The sequence below is a fragment of the Microplitis demolitor genome, chromosome 2 (assembly GCF_026212275.2).
Source record: "Microplitis demolitor isolate Queensland-Clemson2020A chromosome 2, iyMicDemo2.1a, whole genome shotgun sequence".
Lineage (NCBI taxonomy): Eukaryota > Metazoa > Arthropoda > Insecta > Hymenoptera > Braconidae > Microplitis > Microplitis demolitor.
The window spans coordinates 4029330-4053067 of NC_068546.1; the positions used below are offsets into that span (position 1 = coordinate 4029330).

The 23738-nt window shown below is 31.7% G+C and overlaps 5 protein-coding genes across 5 annotated transcripts; 1 reads left to right on the plus strand and 4 right to left on the minus strand.

Annotated features, from left to right (window-relative positions):
• Nucleotides 1-1057: 1057 nt before the first annotated feature.
• Nucleotides 1058-1606, minus strand: LOC106693085 (histone H2A). Its single transcript, XM_014444183.2, has one exon. The coding sequence runs from the start codon at nucleotides 1560-1562 to the stop codon at nucleotides 1185-1187; it is 378 nt and encodes a 125-aa protein (XP_014299669.2). The 5' UTR covers nucleotides 1563-1606; the 3' UTR covers nucleotides 1058-1184.
• A 303-nt stretch (nucleotides 1607-1909) lies between these two features.
• On the plus strand, nucleotides 1910-2723 carry LOC103576944 (histone H2B). Its single transcript, XM_008557399.2, has one exon. The coding sequence runs from the start codon at nucleotides 1940-1942 to the stop codon at nucleotides 2312-2314; it is 375 nt and encodes a 124-aa protein (XP_008555621.1). The 5' UTR covers nucleotides 1910-1939; the 3' UTR covers nucleotides 2315-2723.
• Nucleotides 2724-6848: 4125 nt separating this feature from the next.
• Nucleotides 6849-11683, minus strand: LOC103576945 (protein 5NUC). Its single transcript, XM_008557400.2, has 8 exons — nucleotides 11358-11683; nucleotides 10809-11075; nucleotides 8990-9224; nucleotides 8148-8915; nucleotides 7959-8063; nucleotides 7708-7875; nucleotides 7168-7363; nucleotides 6849-7082 (listed from the first exon to the last, which is right to left on the minus strand). The coding sequence occupies exons 2-8, from the start codon at nucleotides 10949-10951 to the stop codon at nucleotides 6910-6912; spliced, it is 1788 nt and encodes a 595-aa protein (XP_008555622.1). The 5' UTR covers nucleotides 10952-11075; nucleotides 11358-11683; the 3' UTR covers nucleotides 6849-6909.
• Nucleotides 11684-15307: 3624 nt separating this feature from the next.
• On the minus strand, nucleotides 15308-17826 carry LOC103576974 (protein 5NUC-like). The gene is made up of 8 exons (XM_053743217.1): nucleotides 17746-17826; nucleotides 17415-17649; nucleotides 16472-17239; nucleotides 16291-16395; nucleotides 16053-16220; nucleotides 15777-15972; nucleotides 15383-15531; nucleotides 15308-15337 (listed from the first exon to the last, which is right to left on the minus strand). Exons 1-8 carry the CDS (start codon nucleotides 17754-17756, stop codon nucleotides 15308-15310), a joined length of 1662 nt encoding a protein of 553 aa, XP_053599192.1. The 5' UTR covers nucleotides 17757-17826.
• A 1620-nt stretch (nucleotides 17827-19446) lies between these two features.
• LOC103576946 (protein 5NUC) lies at nucleotides 19447-23353 on the minus strand. The gene is made up of 7 exons (XM_008557401.3): nucleotides 22932-23353; nucleotides 22617-22848; nucleotides 21674-22441; nucleotides 21493-21597; nucleotides 21239-21406; nucleotides 20721-20916; nucleotides 19447-19762 (listed from the first exon to the last, which is right to left on the minus strand). The coding sequence occupies exons 1-7, from the start codon at nucleotides 23036-23038 to the stop codon at nucleotides 19578-19580; spliced, it is 1761 nt and encodes a 586-aa protein (XP_008555623.2). The 5' UTR covers nucleotides 23039-23353; the 3' UTR covers nucleotides 19447-19577.
• Nucleotides 23354-23738: the final 385 nt, after the last annotated feature.

Sequence of the window (23738 nt, forward strand, 5' to 3'; positions counted from 1 at the left end):
TTATTTTGGTTTATAATTTATTTGAATATTTTTAAAACGATAAACATCAGTCATATACCCTTCGTCGTTCCGGTATTGGGACATTTACCTTACTAAAAGAGTATTGAAGTAAGAATGAAAGTTGAAGGTTATTAACTTGAATTATTTTTCCCGAATGAAAAATTTGGTGGCCCTGAAAAGGGCCATTTTCAATTTAAGTATCTAAGCAGTAAGTATCGCCACATGGACTACTATTTTAATTGCTATGAGCCTTGAATAGAGCAGATTTCTCAGTGAAAGTCATCTGGTTAGCGAGTAAGTCTAAAGCAAAACACTAAACCGCGTATTTAGTTCTGAGGCCCCATGATTCCGATGATTGGAAACCCCACGTTTTTTTAAATGCCCTCTCGGTTACAGGGTTATCCCCAACATGTCAACGGCTCCTAACTCCGGTGTCTACAGCTTCTTTTCAATGTTGGTCATTGTGAAGATTTGGGCCATAGCGTTAGTTGGGTAAGGAATTGGATAAGTGAAGTCCGTAGTAATGAGAGATGTTGGAAACTTGAATGGTTAATACAGAACGTACGGGGTAAGTTGTCAGTTGTAAATAACATGCAACGACCGTTAAGAAACCTACGATCTTGACCATCTTTACTAATAAATTTTAGCTCACTGCTTTCTAATTCGTTCGCAGCAACCGACGTAATAATTGTCGTTATTATTTTTTACTGGTAAGCGCGAACCAATCACAGCAGAGGAAATATCCCCTTTACTGATCTAAATTTTTCCATTGACATTTGATGAGAATTTTGAGGAATAAACATCACTTCCAAATCATATGAGAGGTTTCGGTGTCCGATTGTTCATAAAACCAGAGGCCTATTGACTAATGCTAATCTGTGAATAATTATTTGCTCATACAGAAATAAGCCTTCAGGCATAATTGTCAGATTATGATATGAAAGAATTTGTTAGACTAGATTTAGATTTGGGTTAAAAAAGAGAAGGATCCAACTTTGCTATTAGAGATTTAAAACGTTAATAATTTGAAGTATTATATTAAATTCAAGATCAGATTTATTACAGGGATTGAATTAATTTTAAAATTTTAGTTGATTATCAACTTGAATAAGATTCTTTCGTTTTAAAATATTTAGTGGCCCTGAAAAGGGCCGTTTTGTTTTTTATTTGAATTGATGTTCAATTTAAGAGCTGCTTTTTTCGGTTTTCTTGGGCAACAAGACAGCTTGGATGTTAGGTAAGACTCCACCTTGAGCGATGGTGACTCCTGAGAGAAGTTTGTTCAACTCTTCGTCGTTACGGATGGCCAATTGAAGATGACGTGGGATGATACGAGTCTTCTTGTTGTCACGAGCAGCGTTGCCTGCCAACTCGAGAACTTCAGCGGCCAGATATTCCATGACAGCTGCGAGGTAGACTGGAGCACCAGCACCAACACGTTCTGCGTAGTTTCCTTTACGCAACATACGATGGATACGACCAACTGGGAACTGGAGTCCAGCACGGTTTGAACGGGTCTTTGACTTTCCCTTTACTTTGCCTCCTTTACCGCGACCAGACATGATATTGAGTTTTGAAATAAGAGAATGTGACACGAGTGATCAGAGCGAACTCTAGCGTTGTAATACAAGATGGCACCGAAAAAAGCCGGGTTATCAACTTTTCGTCGGGACCTGCGATCCAATCCGGAAGGAGTTTCTATCCCCTCCACTACTTTTACGTTTTCATTGGCTCGCAGGTCCCGATCTTATTACTATTGTTATTATTTTTAAGCCGTCGGTACCAGCGAGCTTATAAGATTACATCTATCCCCTCTACTTACTTTTACGCGATTTCATTGGCCTCGCAGGTACCGATTCATAAGTCATCCTATCACTGCGAACAAAAATTTTTGGCACAGTCCGACTTTTCTTTAACAGTCATCAATTGATCCGTCAACATGCCTCCTAAAACAAGTGGTAAAGCCGTTAAGAAATCTGGTAAAGCCCAGAAAAACATCACTAAGAATGATAAGAAGGGCCGCAAGAAGAAGCGTAAGGAAAGTTACGCTATCTACATTTACAAAGTGCTCAAACAAGTTCATCCTGACACTGGGGTCTCCAGCAAAGCGATGAGCATCATGAACAGTTTCGTCAACGACATCTTCGAGCGTATCGCTGCTGAGGCTTCAAGACTTGCGCACTACAACAAGCGGTCAACTATCACCTCCCGGGAGATCCAAACTGCTGTTCGTCTTCTGCTTCCTGGTGAATTGGCCAAGCACGCCGTCAGTGAAGGAACCAAAGCTGTCACTAAATACACCAGTTCCAAATAATTTTTCTGATTTAAATCAACAAACCAAACGGCCCTTTTCAGGGCCACCAAATTTTTCAATACGTAAATTCATCTCAAGTTTACTTAAATAATATTTTACTAAGATATCAATAAAAATTAAATATATAATTAAAGGTCCATAAGTCAAATTCTAATAAATTTGAACTGTCCCTCACTCTTGACCACACCACAATTCAACGTTTCCATTAGAAATCTATTAAAATTTTTTTTATTCCTAAAATAGGAGACCCAGTACCCGAAGAGTGATCTGGTGCTCAATCACTTTGTAAGTGATAGGATACTAAGTCTCTTATTTTATTATTCTAAAGAGAGTATAGTAAAATAAAAAAATTAATCAACACGTCCCAGAACAAATGAATGTCGTCAATCGGGTCAATGCATCATCATGCTAAAGGTGTAACGGCGCATGCGTGTCGTTCACTCTTCAAAGGGCACTTAGTAAGTCTAAACTTCCAGGAAATTTTCGCTCGACCAGCGGCCAGACTTTATGAAAGGCCAATCATTATTCGAACATATAGGGTGGGGGGGAAGGGGGTACCAATGGAAATACTACGTTTTCGATGATTAAAATACGCCAAGTCTTTTTGGGTTTAATGATATTCAAGGTAAATAGACAACTTTTTTAGCTGCTGTTAATAAATAAAATTTTCTTTTCTGGCGGGCAAAATGGGGTACCCTTTAGAAAAGTTGAAAAAAAAACATTTCTGAAAGTTGATCAAATTTCATTAAATTAAATTTTTTTTATGTAAAATACATACAGAAAAATTACATTTCGCATCATTGGTGAATACGAAGGGAGAAAAATTTTTTTTGTGGGGCAGAGAGGACTCCCTCCAAAAAATGATAATTTAAAAATTTTTTTTTTTAATTGAATTGCTATCAATTAAAAAATATTATTTTCGAATATTCTTAGTGGCCAAATTTGCCCCAACTACAGGAAATCAGCCGAAAAATGAATTAACATTTATGTTTTTTTTTAATTTAACGATTAAAATATGAAAGAATCATTTTTCAGAACTTTCGGCTGATCCATTTTGCTCCTGGTGTTAAGGGCAGGGCTAAAAATACGGAAATAAATTAATTTTTTTTTTAATTTGATAGAATCATTTTTCGATTCTGGGCTGATCCATTTTGCCTCTTGTGTCATGCGTAGGGCTGAAAATGCTCAAAAATATCGGATATACAGTAATTAGACGAAAAAAAAAAAAAAATTTTTTTTTTTTACCAAATTTTGGTGGCACCCCGTATTACCTACCCTATCCCGTTCTGCCTCCTTTCCCCTACTTATTCTAATTCTAAACGAAACTTTTTTTTTCATTCATATAAATTTGAATTTAAACATTTTCTAAAATAATTAAATTTTCTACTTTGACGAAATTTTTTGACGACCAATTTTTACTCGAAATACAAAAATTAATTTTTAATATTTTTAATATTAAAATTATATTTTTAAATATTTTCTTTTTTCTTTTATTAACAAAATATATAATTATAAAATCTATCTGATTATCATGAGTTTGACATGACCGAATATAAATCATCGTCATTCATTTTTAATAAACTTGCGGCCGACCAATTAACTTGTCAATTATTAAAATATCTTATCAAAATTTCACATCACATAAAATATTCATATTCTCTTTTATATAAAAAAATAAATAAAATCCTTTCAATATCAGTCACCAAAAAGAAGCTTTTCAAAAATAAACCGCTAAAGTAAATTTAAAAAAAAAAAAAAAAAAATAAATAACAAAATAAAATGGAAGTACAAAAAAAAGTTTCCTCACTAAAAATTAATTTATTACGTACAATAATAAAAATATTCAAATTATTTGGTCTTGCGCCATTTTCAACAAATATATTTTTTACTGACACTAAGAAAAAAATTAAAATAATTATTAAGAAATCATTTATCGGCTCTCTGTACAATTTATTACTATCATTATATTTTGTAATAATTATTTATGCATCGCAAAGTCTAAAATCATTAAAAATTGGTTATGTAAATTATTTGGTACAATTTTTTCTGTTAATTATCGAAACACTAATTTCGACAATAATAACAATTTATTACTGCGTACAGCAGCGTAAAATAATAAAGCTAATAATAAATTTATCGAAATGGGAAAAAAAATTAATTGACATAAAAAATATAAATAAAATAAAAATACATAAATATAATAGTCACATTATTGTTATAATTATTTATTTAATAATAACATTAACTGTTTTAGTAATAAGTTGTATTAAAAGAGGTAAATTTGAATTGTCATCAATTGTCAGTTCATTACCGACGATAATTATTGGCTGTACAGTAATTCAATATATGTTGATAGTCATTCATTTACAGAGACGCTTTAAGTACATTAATGATTTATTTAAACAGTTTAAATTAATTAATGAAGATTATTGTGATGTTTATGACGTAAATTATGTGAAAGTTATCTCTTTACTGAGCATTGATCGAAATTTGTATAAATTATTACGTGATACAGTTGATTTTTATTCGCTGCCAATTCTATTTATTATCGGGCATTTTTGTTTGACTTTGTCATATACTTTTTATTTATGGATAATTTGTGTTTTTAATTATGGACACAAAGATTTTGCTTTGCAATTTATTCTCCAGACAATTTGGATTATCAGAATTATTTATCCGATTATATGTTTTATTTTATGTGTCACTAAAATAAGTACTGAGGTAATTTAAAATCTATATAAATTTTTTTTTTTTTTTTTCAATTTATTAACGGTAGAAATATGAGGCTTTATGCCCATTTACCTTTTGCTGTAAATTTTAAAATTTAAAAATCACTTGACTTGACCGAGATTTGAACCCTGATCTCCCACGTGCGATTCCTACCCTCAGTCCACAAGTCTGATGTCTCCTTTAAACCAATCTCTCTGAACTTGTAATACATATTCGTATACGATTTATCTACCAATTGTTACCAAATGTTACCAATTGGTACCAAAATTAACATTTTATCGATCTGCTTTGGAAAAATTAGACTTTTATTCTCCGTGTACTTCTCTGCTCTATATCATTGTTTAATGTAATTTATACAGATTATAGTTAAATAGATCTAGCTATAACAGGGTGCAAAATGGAAATTTTTCAAATCAGGGCAATCTTATTTCTGTATGTCTAGTGTCATTGGATTCGGACGTCTTATTCTTCCGTCAAGAGAAACGCTCAGTATTCTGATAAAGTCTTATTGGATTTATTTAACTTATTTTTGTTTCCATGTATCATTTAAAAGTCTTTTCTGATTCATTAATATTGTTTTTTTTCATTTTTTACTAAATTTAAATTACAATAAATAAATAATTTTAAAAATTTTTTCAGATGAAAAAAACAAGAAATATAATGGCTGAATTATTGATGAATAATTTATTACGTTGTGATATTTCAAAAGCAGTAAATATATAAATTTTGATATGTACATAACAAAAATACTTTATTGTATGAAATAATTTTTTTTTTTTAGTTTCAAGATTTTTCCATAGAATTATTGCATCGAGATGTTGAAATCACAGTATTTGGATTGTATAAAATTGACAAAACTTTTTTAACATCCGTGAGTATAAAGATGAAAAAAATAGTTAATTTCACACCTAGGGCAGTAACGTAAACAATGTCTCCGCTTTAAATGTCGGCCAACAATTAGATGTGAACTGAGAAATTTCTTACTTTACTTTCCTAGGTGTGTAATATACTATTTCTAACCAATATTCAAAATGCACGACTTTTGGTGCCTATAGTCGGCAGCTAAAAATATTAGATGCAACAGCTGGTTATAAAGATACTCAATCATTCAAATTGTGACGTTATCATCTGTGCAAAAATATTTTTTTGCATGTATACTATAGCTAGCGTGCGAAAAACATCGAAGTAACTTATCGAGCCATCTTGTGGCAAAATTGTTCATCACATATTTATAAGCGCCCTGCATTATCTGCCGTCTGTAGGCACTGATGTACTTTTCGAATTTTTTTTTTCAAAAACTTATGTATATATCTAGTATAATTCCATATAAAACGCTCATTGTGTCACAAAACCCTTCTCTGGCTCGGTAGTCCACCGCAACTCGCGTCTTGTATGCAATAGCACTTGATATATAATCTACTATTATCTTTCTAATAGTATAATAACTATTTATTATAATATTCATTGTTTCAGACAGTAAATATAGTGATAACTTACATGATGATTATCATGCAACTGGAATCGAATGATCGATAGTAAAAATTAAAAAATAAAACTAAAGCGCCATTGCAGCCAACTGTACAAAATGGCGCAAGCTGGATAAAAATTCAAATTTTTAATTTATGGATAACTCAAAATCATGGTACTAGGACTGTAATTTAAAGAACGAGATAAAATTATTTACTAAAATAATTTTAGAATTGAGAAATAATTAAATTTTTAATTAAAAAATAATTCATATAATTAATAAAAGGTTTGGTAATGTTAATTTATAAATAATATTAATAAATGAATTTAACAATCAATATAGACAAATTTTAAGTTTTTTATTTGTCAAATTAAATTTACTACAGGTAAGATACCTATCAAAAGTCTAAGGGAAAATAAGAAATTACGTCTTCTAAAATTTCAGATATGAATTCAAAACTAAAATCATCATCATTCGGTGGAGGAACAAAAGTTATGCGTGACTCAACTTGATGATTCACTGGACTATTTCTCTTGACATATTCAAACACAGTACTATTCAACATAGCAGCTAAATAAATTAAATAATTAAATGTTAAAAACAATTTATTGGAAAGAAAAAAAAACAAAAAAGGATTGAGTGAATGTAACATTACCATGAACTAATTTTGAATCCTTTTTAAACATGGTATATTCATCCCCACCGCCAGCTAACCAACTGTCAACAAGAACGCCGTAAATTTTATTTTCATCAATTTTTTCATAATGAGCATCGTCGCATTTTGCGCAGCGAACAAATAATTTGTCCTCAACAACTTTATGTCCTGGTTCTTTGCTCAAATCAAATTCCACCTAAATAGCCAACAAATTTATTAAATTATTAGTGACATAATAGATCTACTGTAGAAACCAAAGTTACTCCCTGATAGAAATTAACTCGAAAGTGCTCAAATATAAATTAGCACCCGATTGGAGCATCTGATACCTGAATAACATGGTTCTAAAGGATGCCCAATTCAGGCACCACCCATAGCCTGGTCCAAGAACATTGCCAGATGCCCAAACAAGCAGATTTCACCTGATCAAACACCGGCTTAAAAGTATCTAGCTGAACCAAATTAGCATTACATTCCAACCAGGTATCAGACTAAGTCCGGTTTCAATTTCTACCAGGAGTGTTATAATATTGTGAAGACCTTTATGCCAGAAACTTGTAAAAAGTGTCCCTTCAAATCGCCAATATCATTGTTAACAATACGGTAGACACTGTTTTCTAACGCTTTGATTAACTCTGCCCCAGTTACGTCAACTTTTGTAACATGACTTTCAAATGATAGAACCAAGTCAATTTCACCTTGCACTATCTGTAATTGAAATAATGAAACTAGTTCACTGATAGTGTCTACTCTATGGATAATTAGCGGTTTATATTAATATAAATAATAACTTTATGACCAATCGGTGTTTCAATAGAGCTCCTAATCGTACCAGCTGCAAGAACAGCGATTGCAGCATCAGTCCATCCGTCAGAACCCGTGTATTGTAATTTGTGCTAAATGATCAATCAAAAAGAACGAATAGATCTATAATTATCAATAACCATCTAGGGTATTTAAGATGAAACCATTGAACTCACATGTTCGACCATTGCATCAGTGATAAGGTTACCAAGGTTGCATTCAGACTTTCGACAAACGAAATCTCTGCCGTCTAGAAAAACGTTTGTAACACCAGCTTCTGTGTTGTTAAAATAAGGACGTCCATAATTATCGAGTTCCTTAAGCACTTCTGGGTCTTGAGGAACACTACTGTCTACCAAAATAGGATTGCCTTCGATGTGTGTTATTTCACCGTCACGATCAAAGATAATTGAAACGTTGCCAAGGTATTTAGTGTAAGCACCAGCTTGAACAACGTAAACTTTTTTAATTTTTCCGTCATTCCTTTTCTGTTTGACGACTGTCGGATAAGATCCGTTTTTCTTTTCAACATCTGGTTCTGTTCCATGGTACAGAAATGTGTTGGTATGGCCACCGATAAGTAGATCCAAGCCCTCAACAGCCTCAGCAATTTCTAAATCACGCGCATACCCGGAATGACCAACGGCTATTATTATGTTGATGCCTTCTTGTTTCAGTTCATCAACTTGGCGCTTTATGGACTCAATTTCGTCTAAGAATTCAACCTTACGAGTTTTCTTGGATTTCGTTTCGGTGGTTACGTAACCAATAACACCAACTTTATGCCCGTCAACATCAAAAACAGTCTTGCTTTTGAGTCCAGATTGAGCCAATTCTGGTTCCCCGGTAAGATCTAAATTGCAGGCCAGCACAGGAAATGGTACACTTTTGACAAAGGGAATAAGACCTTCAGGTTTTTCGTCGAATTCATGATTCCCTAGAGACTAAATAATTATTTATGATATTTACCAATAGATTTGAGTTCACATGAAAATTTTTTTGATTCTCGAATACGTACCATTGCATCAAGAGACAACAGTTTGAGAAAATGAGCAACGACTTCCCATTTGTAATTATCGAACCATTTAGAACCTGAATAAGTGTCACCGGCATTAAGAAATAGTGTCGGTGTGCTAGATGATTTTGCACGTTTTACAAGAGTCGCGATTCGTGGAAATCCACCGTAACATTGGTTCATTTCTTCTAAACTTGCCGAACAATGGGGTGCTGATAATTGAGTTGTTTGTTCAAACCTGTAAGCAATCGGACTTTTATTACAAATTTCTGTCGAATAAATTCATTTTAGACCTACGAGAGCTTAATCAAAATTAATATTCAAGTTAATAAAAGGAAGTCTGAACTAGTCATCATGGTCGAGACGTAAGAAGGCTTACTCCTCGAACTTGGTAACTGGCTAGACGTGGGTTCGAATCCCAGTGTGAGCTGAAAAAATCGCTTTTCTGAGACTCGGCCGAATGTTGACCTTTCGAAAACTCCGAAAGCCTTAAAGGATTACTTCAACAGTTTGTATTTGCTAATGACCCCGGCAGTTAAAAAGCGACTTTAAGTAAAAAGAAAGGAAGTTTGAATTTAATCTATAGTTAAATGTAGGGACGCAAAATACCTTGGCGAATCCAAATTACGGTATTTTACGGAAAAAAACGGTATTTTTACTGTAACTTTGTCGTATACCCCGTATAAAAATAACATATATGTAAAAAAATATGATAAGTATCAGAAAATATATGTGGCGTGTTCAACTATATTTTTTTTTTATATTAAAAAATATAATATTCATCATATACGAGTCCGTATATGTTTAGTATATATAAAAATATATATGTCAATCACATACAAAAAATATGTTTTCATCATATATGAAAATATATATTCTTGTCATATACAAAAACTATGTTTTTATCTAACATAGACATATATATTTCTATCATATACGAAAAATATATTCTGATCATATATTAAAACATATATTTATATTGTGTATGGAAAAAAAAGTTTCTTATTCGTATGACCAACTCCAATTAAATTAGATCTAAATTTTAATATACTCATTAAATTGCAGATAAAATTCTCAAAATTAGTTAATTTGAAGCGAATACATAATATACCCATATACATATATATACACCGAATAAAATATATGTTTAAATATAGCAAAGAAAATATATGCTACCATATATTTCATTTCATATAAAAATTTTATATTTTTTGAATATAAAAGGAAATATATCAATACCATATATTATAAGGTAAATGTAAATGTATATATGGCTTAATATAAAAAACATATAAGTTACATATATGAAATACATATATTTACTACTGTATATAATTTTATACTAAATCGGCGAAAATCTCTATATGTTTTTTTATATTATACAATGTAATATATCATATATTTGTTTGTTGCAAACATATATGATTTTATATATTTTAACCATATATTGTTTTTTCATACAGGTAAGGATGATTATTTACTGTAAAATTGCGGCAAGCCTGAGGTATTTCACCGTAAAGTGAAGGATTGCACTGTAAAATCTCTAAAAATATAAAAGCATACGGTGCTTACAATAAAAATGTCGCAAATTGCGGTAAATTGACACATTTGACCGTAATTCACTGTAAAATACCACAAATTGCGGTAAATTGACACATTCGACCGTAATTCACTGTAAAATACCACAAATTGCCGTAGATTACTGTCCATTACGGTAATTTTGCCGTATAAATACCGTATTTGGGTAAATTACGGCGAAAGTGGGGTAAATTACCGCAATTTGGATCCGCCAGGGTATATTTAAACGAATTATTAAAATTACCTTGAGTGCATATCATTGGTATGAATGATATTGAGTTGCCATTCTCCATTGTCATTTCGTGACGTATCAATTGGTCCTGCATCAATTGGACTAATTATGAATAAAAAAATAGCTGATAATCGTATCACCCCGTGAACTATCATTTTAGATAATTAATATGATTTTGATTGGAAATAAATTTCGTCTAATAAATCATTTTTTTGGAGAATAATTTTGAAAAATGATTGACTTTGTGGACTTGGCTGAAAACTTTCCGTTGATTCCGAGCTTGAAAAAAATTTTGCAAGTTAACACAAAAAACTAGTGAGGTTTTTTTTTATACTGTGAAAAATTTTTATTTATATACTTTAAATAAAGAACTTATACATTTACACCGTTGGTGGTGTGAACGATATAATTCACACGGCCAAAAATTTAATACTGTGCATCGTATTACTTTCACACTGACAGGGTTGAAAATTTTTACACTTTACCATTCACACAACTTCGCAAACTCAAAATTTTCTACAATGTAGTAGAAAAATAAATAAATAAAATTTTTATTGTTACCTCGTGATTTGAAGCTCCTGAAATGAGTAAATGTTATCTCATAGACAATTTATGAGTATTAAAGATATTTAGTTCTCACGAATACTCATTACTTATAAAACAATATAACAATTTATGACTACGCGCGATAATATGAAACGAGCAGTTCGCAAGTATTTAAAACGATTTTAATATTTAATTCTCACTAATTGTATTTTCTAATCAGGATTGATCAAGTCTGGGACGGGTCTTGATCAAGCCAAGCGAAATATAACAATATATATATATTTATATACTTTTTTCCCAAGATTTTAATAGAGATTGCGACTAGTAGTTGGATGCGTGGAAGCAAAACGATCCTAATATAAGTTTTGTATTAAATACTTAATATTTACGTCATTAGTGGCATTGATATGTTAATAGTTATATATGTATATTATAAAAGTTTTTATTAATAATTCATTGATAACATCTAACATAGCATTGAACTAATGGTTCAGTACAAACTTCATTTCTGAGTAAAAATATAGTCATATAAAAGAAACCGGGGCAAAATGACACAATTTTTAGAGAATCAATAATTTTTTTTTGAAAACTGCTTTATTATGGATTGCAATCATTGTAGAAAATGTTACCGATTTTTTTTCGGTGACAGCTACCGATTTCCAATCAGTAATCTCTACTGATTCAAATCGGTAAGCGTTACCGAAAAATCGGTAATCTCTACTGATATTAAAATTACTGAAAAAACAGTTTTTGGGGCTTACAACTAAAGTATTAATGACGTCAATAAGTTTTAATTTCATTGAAAGGTAATTAAAATTTTTATTATAATCAACAGAATATTAAACTAAGTGCCGAATGGCTACAAAATATAAATTATTTTTTTTGACTAATGCACAAGGTACACGGAGAGAAAATTATGGTAACAGTTACAATATATTATGGGAATGGTTCCCATACTGCATGGTAACCGGTTTTTTTGAAATGTTGATTATAGGAACGGCACCCATATATATTATGGTAATCATTCCTATAATTATGGGTATAATTCCCATATGGAATCATGGTAATCGTTATCATGTAACTATGATAATAGTTACCATAATATTATGGTAATTGGTTACCATAATATTTAGAAATTATAATAAATTTTTTTTTGTAATAAGCGTTTTTTTTTGTATACTTAAAATTTGGTAATATACAAAAAAAAACGCTTCTTACAAAAAAAAAATTATTATAATTTCTAAATATTATGGTAACCATTCCCATGATATTATGGTAACCATTCCCATACTATTATGGTAACTATTCCCATAATATTATAGTAATCGTTACCATAATATTATGGTAACGGTTACCATAATATCATGGTAATAATTTCCATACATTATGGGAATGATTACTATAATATTATGGTAACCATTACCATAATATGATGGTTATGTTTATAATAATATTATAGGAATAGTTACCATAATATATAAGGCTTATTCCCATATACACTTAGGAACCATTACAATGTGGTTATAGGATCGGTTACTATTTGCTTGTGGGAATTATTCCTATGGGTATGGTAATCATTACCATGATTCTTTTATATGCGATATGGAAACTGTTACCATAATGATAGGAATTGTTCCTATACTTATGGAATTATTTTTCAGTAAGCATGGATCTATATCCCATAATCCCAAGTAATCATTACCATAACGGTATGGGATGATATTTCATAAACGTACTAGGAACAGTTACCATAATTTTCTCTCCGTGTATCAAATTCGACATGGACCTTATATTCTTAACTAAATCCATTTTATCATTGACGGTGACACGAAATGCGTGATAATGGTTATTGAAATACATTGTTTTCAGTAAATACATGAGAAAAAGTATTTGATCATTAACACTGACCATGTCTACAATTTTACTAAATAATGTATCATTATTATCATAAATTTTAGTAATGACAACCATACTTGAATATTTCTGGCCATGAAAAGTGATATGACTTTTTACTTTAATAAATAAAAATGACTTCTTTTAAGCCGAACAGCTAACAATTACTAATTTAAATTTGTAACTGTATATTTTTTTTTATTTTCCTAAAAATATAATCAGCTGTCGCAACCGATAAAAACAATGTTTACAAAAAATATACGGGACAATGTAAGTTATGTATAATTAGCTCCAAGTATTTGTAATAACAGAGTTTGTTTTCTTTATTTTGTAAAATTACATGCTTCTTAAGTAATTACCAACTAATTTTTATTTTTTCTAGGTCAAGAAACTATTTTTTCGGTAAATGTAAATCGGTAGAGATTACTGATTAGAAATCAGTAATTGGTACCGAAAAAGAAATCGGTAACCGTTACCGATTATTTTTTTCAGTGCGCTTAGAAAATTTTAAATTTTCAAAGATTCGGAAGGTTATTGGCTTCAGTCTGATTTTTAAAGCCAACTTTCTATCAGATCTTGACGTTTTAAGGTTCTAGGAAGCTATTCTGACTAATGTCACGATAATGTCCAAGTGTACGTACGTATGTAAATATTCTGTAACTTTTGAACGGATAAACCGATTTTGATCGTTAAGACGCGTTTTCATTTGTTTCTCTATTCGCACTCAACTGGATAAACGGTACTAACTTTGTTGCACTTGTACATTAAATGAGAACTTTGTCCAAGCTTTTCTCGTAAACAAATTGAAGTTATCAAAAAATTGAAGTGCACTTCGCTAGTTCATCGAGTAAAGCATCGGGTCTGTGTCTTTATTTAACATTTAGAGCTTTTATTGCATAGAAAAGCTTGGACAGAATCATCTAATAACCGATCTTAAGGTGTCATTTAACACAGCTTGTTAAATACTATAAGCTGTGAAAATATGAGCTTAATAGTGCATTCGGAGATATTTCAAAAATTTTCTTTTTTGATAACTTTTAATTTGCTCGCTGAATTGATTCAAAAATCCTCAGCTTTAAAACTTTATGTGCCGCGTCGAATGCCACCTCAACCATCAAAATCAGTTCATTCGTTTAAAAGAAACCGTTAACGAAAGAATTAAAAAAAATTTTTTTTTGTTTTTGAAATTTCTCAGAAACAACTCGATAAATCAATTTCGAAATTTGATCAACTTTAGAACTCAACAAAACGCGTCGATTGCCACCATTACCATTTCAATCGGTTAATTCGTTCAAGAGATGTCATTGAAGAAATAAATGGTAGAAAAGGTTTTTTTTCGAAAACAACGACATACAAAAGTATTTTCGAGCTCAAGGAGCTCGAAAACAGCGGGAAGTTTTGAGACTGGCCCGCAGGGTCAACTGATTGTTTATGTATTGAGTGTGTATTTTCTATAAAGGTTCAGACGAGGGCTTCTGAAATAGCGCTAGCACATAGAAATAATATAATATTTTCTCATTTTGCTCTGAGCTTCCTTAGAATTTCATATAAAACATTGTTATATAATAATGGTTGAGTATATACATATATATAAAGTTAAAGTTTATCAATTGTTATAAAGCAGATTTTATCTGCTAAGAAATAATCATAAATTTTATTCTTATTTAAAACGACCTTTATATAATATTGTTTATTTTCCTATGAAAATATAGTTTTATTTAAATAAACTTTATTAAATCTGAATAAAATAGACAAAGACATTAGTTATGAGTTTCCAATAAATCAATTGTAGTTTTAAAAAAGACGGCAGTTAGTTTTTTTCGTTTCCTGGTAAGAAAATTTGAAATTTTTAAAAGAGCGGGAAGTTATTGTTTTCAGTCGGATTTTCAAAAATCGAATTTTAATTAAATGTATGTATCTAAGTATGTATGTATGCATATATGCATGTATGTGTGCACGTGTGTGTACATCAAATGTTTGCCTTCGAAGCCTCTTTCGATTGCCGCATGAATTATTATAATAAAAAACATCAGTAACTTTTATTGCAAAAAAAATTGTCATGAATACACACATTAGGTAATACAATATAAAAGTATAAAAACCTACAACACATTATTTGTAATTTAATAATATAAAATAATTAATACTGATAAAGTAATGAGTGTGAAATTGCACATGTTGTTCGGAATACTGTTGTTATTGTCATTAACAAAAAACATTATTTTGTTGTCTATTATCGGAAAAACAGGGCTTTTATTTATTAAATAATATACTAAAATTTGATCCGTTGTTACTCCTAATAAAAAAAGAAAAAAATTATTATTTTAAGTATAAAAGGTTGCTATGGTAACGGTTGCTAAGAACGAGTTGCTACGGAGGCGTTGCTATAGTGAGCGTAGCAACCAGAGCTGTTGCTATGGTGACGCTACATAGCAACGCCCCCACCCCGTAGCAGTCACTGCAGTGACGTCGTAACTGTAACAACTGTTTTCACACACCAACTGATAATTATTCTAACAAAATATACTGAATGATTTCTACCTGTATTAGTCCATGTTAAATTTCTCAACATTTTGTAACCATCCCCTCCATTCAGCAAATAATCTGTCATAAGAATAGTATATGTTTTATTTGGATCAATCACTTCATAAATTGGCGTACGACATTTTGAGCACAGCACAAATACTGAGTCGCGGACAACTCTGTGACCTTGTGGCTGTGATATATTATAAATTACCTAATAAATAGTGAAACAATAACCATTAATTCGCTGAGTAAAAATATATGTAAATTTATTATGAAAAATGAAATACGTACGGTAAGACCAGAAAACTGTAAAAATCGTCCAGTAATGGGACATGTTTTTTTACAGACTAATGCATCGACGCTGTGTTCTAGCATCTCGAAAATAACATTGCCGGTCATTTTTACTTTGACTATGGCATTATAAAATGGTAATGACTCTAGTACGTCTTTCATTGTGACCTAGAATAAAAGTATTCATACTATTTATTTCTTCTTTGAAAATTGATTAATGGAAATAAGAAATGATTACAGGAGTGTCAAGGGCCTTATTGATGGATTTTCTAATGATTCCGCTGTTTATGATAGCAATTGAAGCATCAGTCCACCCGAATCCGGTTAAATACTGCTTTGCATTCTGTAATTAATTGTGGATGGTAAGTAACTGGCTGTCCGAATTAGAATCATAAATGGATTGAGTCAATGAATCTTACGTAATCAACCATGGCTTCAGTGATAAGATTACCGAAGTTACATTCTCGGCTACGGCAACGTTTCTTATCGCCGTCGAGAGAGACTTTGGTGAAGCCTAATGGTGTATTGGTCAGAAGCTCGTCGGTAGGTCGCCATGCTTCGAGTTCATGGAGAATGTCGGGAGCTTGTTCAATGTCGCTGGTTACGAGAATAGGATTTCCAAGGATGCTGCGAATCTCTCCGGCAGCGTCGAAAGTAATCGAGAGATTCCCGAGATACTTGGTGTAAGCGTAAGCCTGGACAACGTAAACCTTACGTCCGTTTTTTTGAATAACTTCGGTGGGGTACAGTCCCTCAGGTACTTCCAAATCGGGTTTGCGTCCGCTGTAGAGAAAAGTGTTTGTATGACCGCCAATAACCAAGTCCACGCCGTCGACTTCAGCGGCTATTTTTTTGTCAGCATCAAAACTCGAGTGACCGAGTGCTATTATTATTGTCACATTATCGGCTCGGAGTTTATCAACTTCCCGTCTGACGGACTCAACCTCGTCGAGAAAGACAACTTTCCCAGGACTCGAGATTACTTTTGTCTCGGGCGTCAAGTATCCTATAATACCGACTTTTCTGCCATCAACTGTGATAACAGTGCTGTTGCTTAGCTTCGTCGCGGCTGCCAGCTCTGGCTCCCCAGTGAGGTCCAAATTGCTCGTGACAATGGGAAACTCTGCTGCGTTGATAAACGGCACCAATCCCTCGGGTCCGTCATCAAACTCATGGTTTCCTAAAGACTAACAAAATAAATAATTATTACTATCATCGCACACTCGTCTTCTATTATTAATTCATCAATCACATGTGCACAAATAACGTACATTTGTTTATACACATACTCACATTTAATTAAGTTATTAATAAAAAAAATTCAAAATAACACTATTAAGAAATGTTTATTTGATTACTCACAATCGCATCCGGCTTCAAAAGATTGAGAAATTTCGAAACTATTTTCCATTTATGTACGGTATAATATACCGTTCCTTGATATGTATCACCGGCGTTCAAAAATAACGTCGGTATCGTCGAATTTTTTGCTTTACGCACTAGTGTCGCAATTCGCGCGAATCCTCCGTAACATTTGCCTTGTTTAGAAGTATAATAAGGAAAGCACTCTGATGACGTCGACCTTATCTGTTCAAATCTAATTCATTAAAGAAAAAAAAAATAACTAAATAAGCAAAAAAAATTAATAATTCATGAATAATATAATCAGACTATACATTATATTCCCAATCACCTCGAATGCATGTCACTATTATGCAGAATCTGCAAATTCCAGTCATCATCCGTTTTTCCATGTACATAAGCATAAATTATAAGGATGACTTGAATAATCACTAAGTTCCTCATTCTGATTTATTGTATTTTAAATTTACAAGTAACAAAACAGGTTTTGATTAATTTATTCAATTACTTTATTTGAATATATGAATACAATTATTTTTATAATTTATTAACCAAGAAAAAAATTGTCGTAGGGACAAATGACAAGTGACACATACAAAAATTAAATATTAACTGATATTGTCACCGTCCACTTAATCTCCAAAACTTTCAAATATTTTAAACAACATCGACATCAATAAATCACATTAGGCTTATCTATGATAGCCCACTCGATGATAGTGCAACAAAATAAATTATTATACATTCAATAGCGTAAAAAACTGATAATTTTATCAGTTAATGATTTATGTATATTAGGGTGGGCCAAACAAAACGACTATTCTATTTTTCTCAATTATCATATAAATAACGATGGAAATGGTGGAAAAAAATTACGTCAATGTTTGAGTTGTTGATATTAATAGCTGCTTAATCACAATTTTCTATTTTACACTTAAAAAACATGGGAGTAATTTTTTTATAGGTGTGGAATTTTATAGTTCGCTAACGAATAGATCGATTGGAATGAATAAGACATATTTTTGTAGGAAATTGAACCCTCTACAATAAAGACCTTTTGTGGTTTTTTGATAAATCTACTAATTCAAAAGTTATTCAAAGTCACAGTTTAACTGATTATCAATTTCACGATTTTTTACTACGAAATGAGACTTTGGAAATGAAAAAATCTCAATATTCTTGGATGCAAGATATTTTCTTTGGTAAAATATAAAATTTTTTAAAAATTATAATAATTAAAAAAAAGTTATTTTTTTTTCAATTTCTCTGAATACTGCGATTGTTAATAAATAACTTTTGCTACATATAGTGAAACATTTCTGCATAAGTCTTCAGCGACACGAAGAAATTATTCTCGTTTGAAAAGTTATGGTGTCATAGTAAAGCCCGTCCATGGTGGCATGCCATGATTATAACCCTGATTAAAAAAAAAAAACGATTTGTAATGTTAAATGCACCGAAGAAAGGCGATTCAAAAGTATTTAAAGTATTCAAAAGCAGTAGAAAGTATTTAAAATTGTTTTTTTTTCTAATCATTTTAAATCGTTTCTTTTAATAAGAGTCACGTTACGGAAATTAAAAAAAAACACACACGGAAAAAATAATTGGTAGCAGCTACCGAAAAACAATTGGTAGCGGCTACCGGAAAAAAAATCGGTAGCGGCTACCGATTATTCGGTAATTTCTCTGTGGACGTTGAAAATTTATATCTTGAGCTAAAATTTTCAGCATAGTACTTATTTAACAGTTAGAAACTATTGCTGCTACGAGAAAGACAAAATTTAAGAACATAAAATTCGAATTTAGATGATTTTTGGAATTTTTAAAATTCATGAGCGACCTTTTATAAATTTTTCTGTTAATATTAATTATAATTATTACTTACTTATTTTTCTTCAAAACTATATAATTTGAACCTTGTTTTCAAATTTATCTACAAAAAAATTCTATTAAAATTTCCTATGTCCATTTTACCCCCGTAGCATATATACTTTTCATAAATATTAATTTTACATAAATAAAAAGATACAAATAAAAACAAAGACAAAATTCTTTTATTTCCTTGACATTCTTAAGAAAAAAACTAAATTTAACATTTAATGTAATAATTATTACCATAGTAATAATTATTATTATTTATTTAAATATTATACATTATTTTATTTACCGCAAAAATATCAAAATTGATAATAATGGAAGAACAAAAATTTTATGCAAATAAATATTATTTGCGCTACTACTTTTATTTTCATCATTTGATTCCAGAAAACTTATTCTCCACTCAACTCCTGCATGAAGTGGACTACGTCTTTTAATATAATCAGTCAATATTTGATCCGTCGTTACTCCTAATTAATAAAAAAAATAAAGAATTATTTAATTATTATAATTTTTAATATACAAGGTTGCTATGGCAACGGTTACTAAGGATGCGTTGCTATGGAGTCGTTGCTATGCCGAGCATAGCAACCGTAACTGTAACTATGGTAACGTAAAAGAGTCACGCGTAGTTTCCTAGCGTAGCAACGATCACTTCAGACGTAGCGTAGCAACCGTCGGTATAAATACGCTCTACTACCTTGTAACTACAGGAACTGTTACCATAGCAACCGATCATAGCAACCAATAACATTTCTTCTATTTACCCTGATAGCCAAGTTGGCAGCAGACTGGCGACAGTTTTCTGCAGTAGTTTGTCGCCAAGTTGGCCGCAAAAAATGGTATTTCCATAAGTTGATGGCAATTTTCTGAGAAAGTTGGTGGCAAAACTTGGCACTCCATTAGTTGAAGGAAAGTTGCCTTCAATTTTCTCAGAAACCTGCCTTCAGCTTGCGGCAGCTCGTTGGCCTCAACTTTCTCAGAAAGCTGGTGGTAACCTGTAGCCAACAGTTACAAAAGCTGAAAGTTGTCAACAACTTGTCGTCAAATTCGTCGCAACTACCCAGGAAACCAGAGTTTCAGCTCAGAAATTGAAATGAAATTTTTGACATCTCGATGATGTAACATATACATAAAAAATTTCAGTTGAACTTTTTAGCTCTTTTATACGTAAAGTTTTTATGTGCACTAGGCGTCATTAAGATGTCAAATGTTTCATATCAATTTTTGAGTTAAAATATTGATCATCTAGAGTTTTCATCGGTCAATTTTTGATTTCACAAATACGTGAAATATCTGCTTTAATTTGACTGTTGGTTAAGCTCAACTGGCTATTCGGGTAACGTACACCAACTTTCTGATCAGAAAGTCTGGCTATCAGGGTAAATTAGTAATAAATATTATATCGAATAAAAAAAAAGTCATTACCAAATGGTTCATACGTCAAATTTTGTAACATATCATAACCATCACCGCCTTGAGCAATAAAGTCAGGTACTATTAATGTATATGTACTATTTTCTTCTAATTTATTGTACTGTGGAATACGACACTTTGAACAACGTATTAATACTGAATTGCGTACTACTCTGTTACCACTTGGTTTGAATAAATCGTAGATAACCTAAACAGTTCAATTATAAATTAATTATTAATTGTAATACATGGAAAAAAATAATCAGTGGCAGCTACCGATTAACAATCGGTAGCTACTACCGATTAGTTTTCGGTAGCAGCTTCCAATTATTTTGGTATCGGATACTGAAATAATTGGTAGCTGCAACCGATTAATTTTTGGTAGCTGCCACCAGTTATTTCGGTAGCTGCCACCAATTATTTCGGTAGCTGCCACCAATTATTTTGGTAGCTGCTACCAATTATTTCCGTTGCTGTTACTGATTATTTTTTTCCGTGTAAATAAGATTATTAAAAAAAAAAATAATTACCTGGAGACCAGAAAAATGTAAGAATCCTCCGTGAAGATTGCTTGTGTCATTAAATTCTAAATTATGAACACTGTGTTCGAGCATTGTAATAATTTGTTTTCCTGTCATATTTAGTTTTCCAACGGCATTATTGAACGGCAGCACTGCTAATATATCACTCACTGTTATCTATAATGGATGTAATGATTAGAAATAATTATTTTTGTTGTTTGTTAAGAAATACAATGCAGTAAAAAAGTAATATATGTTAATACTGGAGTGTCTGGTGATTTATTTATTGAAGTTCTGACTGAGCCACTGTTGTGAATAGCAACTGCTGCATCTGTCCATCCATCGATACTCGGGAATTCTCTGGTATTCTATGAAAAGTATTTTTGATATTAAAAAGATTAAATATTTAAAGTTTTAAATACTATTGGAAAAAAATAAACATACATAGTCGATCATGGCGTCGACGATAACATTGCCAAGGTTGCATTCACGACGTCGGCAATTTTTATCATTGCCATCGAGTAAGACTTTAGAGTAACCGACTTCGATGCGAGTAAAATTTTCTGTTGCTTTTTTCCAAGTTTCAAGTTCATGGAGAATGTCGGGAGCTTGTTCAATGTCGCTGGTTACGAGAATAGGATTTCCAAGGATGCTGCGAATCTCTCCGGCAGCGTCGAAAATAATCGAGAGATTCCCGAGATACTTGGTGTAAGCGTAAGCCTGGACAACGTAAACCTTACGCCCGTTTTTTTGAATAACTTCGGTGGGGTACAGTCCCTCAGGTACTTCCAAATCGGGTTTGCGTCCGCTGTAGAGAAAAGTGTTTGTGTGACCGCCAATAACCAAGTCCACGCCGTCGACTTCAGCGGCTATTTTTTTGTCAGCATCAAAACCCGAGTGACCCAGTGCTATTATTATTGTCACGTTATCGGCTCGGAGTTTATCAACTTCCCGTCTGACGGACTCAACCTCGTCGAGAAAAACAACTTTCCCAGGACTCGAGATTACTTTTGTCTCGGGCGTCAAGTATCCTATAATACCGACTTTTCTGCCATCAACTGTGATAACAGTGCTGTTGCTTAGCTTCGTCGCGGCTGCCAGCTCTGGCTCCCCAGTGAGGTCCAAATTGCTCGTGACAATGGGAAACTCTGCTGCGTTGATAAACGGCACCAATCCCTCGGGCCCGTCATCAAACTCATGGTTTCCTAAAGACTAACAAAATAAATAATTATTACTATCATCGCACACTCGTCTTCTATTATTAATTCATCAATCACACGTGCACAAATAACGTACATTTGTTTATACACATACTCACATTTAATTAAGTTACTAATAAAAAAAATTCAAAATAACACTATTAAGAAATGTTTATTTGATTACTCACAATCGCATCCGGCTTCAAAAGATTGAGAAATTTCGAAACTATTTTCCATTTATGTACGGTATAATATACCGTTCCCTGATATGTATCACCGGCGTTCAAAAATAACGTCGGTATCGTCGAATTTTTTGCTTTACGCACTAGTGTCGCAATTCGCGCGAATCCTCCGTAACATTTACCCTTTTCTGCATAACTAGACAAACATCTCGTCGATAGAGCCGATACCTCTTCGAACCTAATTACAAATTTACCAACAAATCAGTTCATTAGTTTCATCAAAAAATAAATAAATAAATAAATACATAATTAAATAGTTACCTCGAGTGCATATCATTTGTATGCACGATATGCAATTGCCACTCATTGCTAATTGGATTGGCATTAATATATAAAAAAGTATTTAGTAAAATGAAGTAAAAAATCATTATAAAATTTTTTTCTTTGCTAAATAACTTTGATAAATAAATAATTTTCTAAAATTATTAAGAATATGTTTTCTTGACTAAAAATAAATGACAATTAAACGTTAACTTAATATCATATTTAATGATTAAAGTAAATTAATAAACTATATAAAACAATTTTATCTGTTAAAGTAAAACAATATACAATAAATCGTTATCTTGTTTAAACACTAGTTAAATTTTATAATCACGTATCTCTGTTTACTTTTTTCATGTAATTATATTCAATATTAAGATAATAAAATCGTCAAGTATGCACGCTATTCAAGCGACGTGGATCGACTGGTGTTTGGATGAATTTAAACCGACCGAATACACTCTACCCGAGCTACTTCTACTACTACTACTTCCATATATACATATATATATGAAACACGTGTAGTGTTCCCTCATGAACCGAAGTTGAATAACATATTTTCAAAACCTCTTCAATTATTATAAATAATTCGTAATGAGCCAGGACAGATGATCCTAAATCTTGTATCCTCTCTTAAAATGAGCTAAGATCTCATTATAAAATTACCTGGAAATTTTAATGAATTATGACCTTTTTTTCTCTATAACAATTATTTCAGGTAGAAAACTATTACAACAAATTTTGAAGTAAATTTTTCTTGGAATGTAGTAATTAAGAAAAAAAAAACTATTATTAATTTTTTTT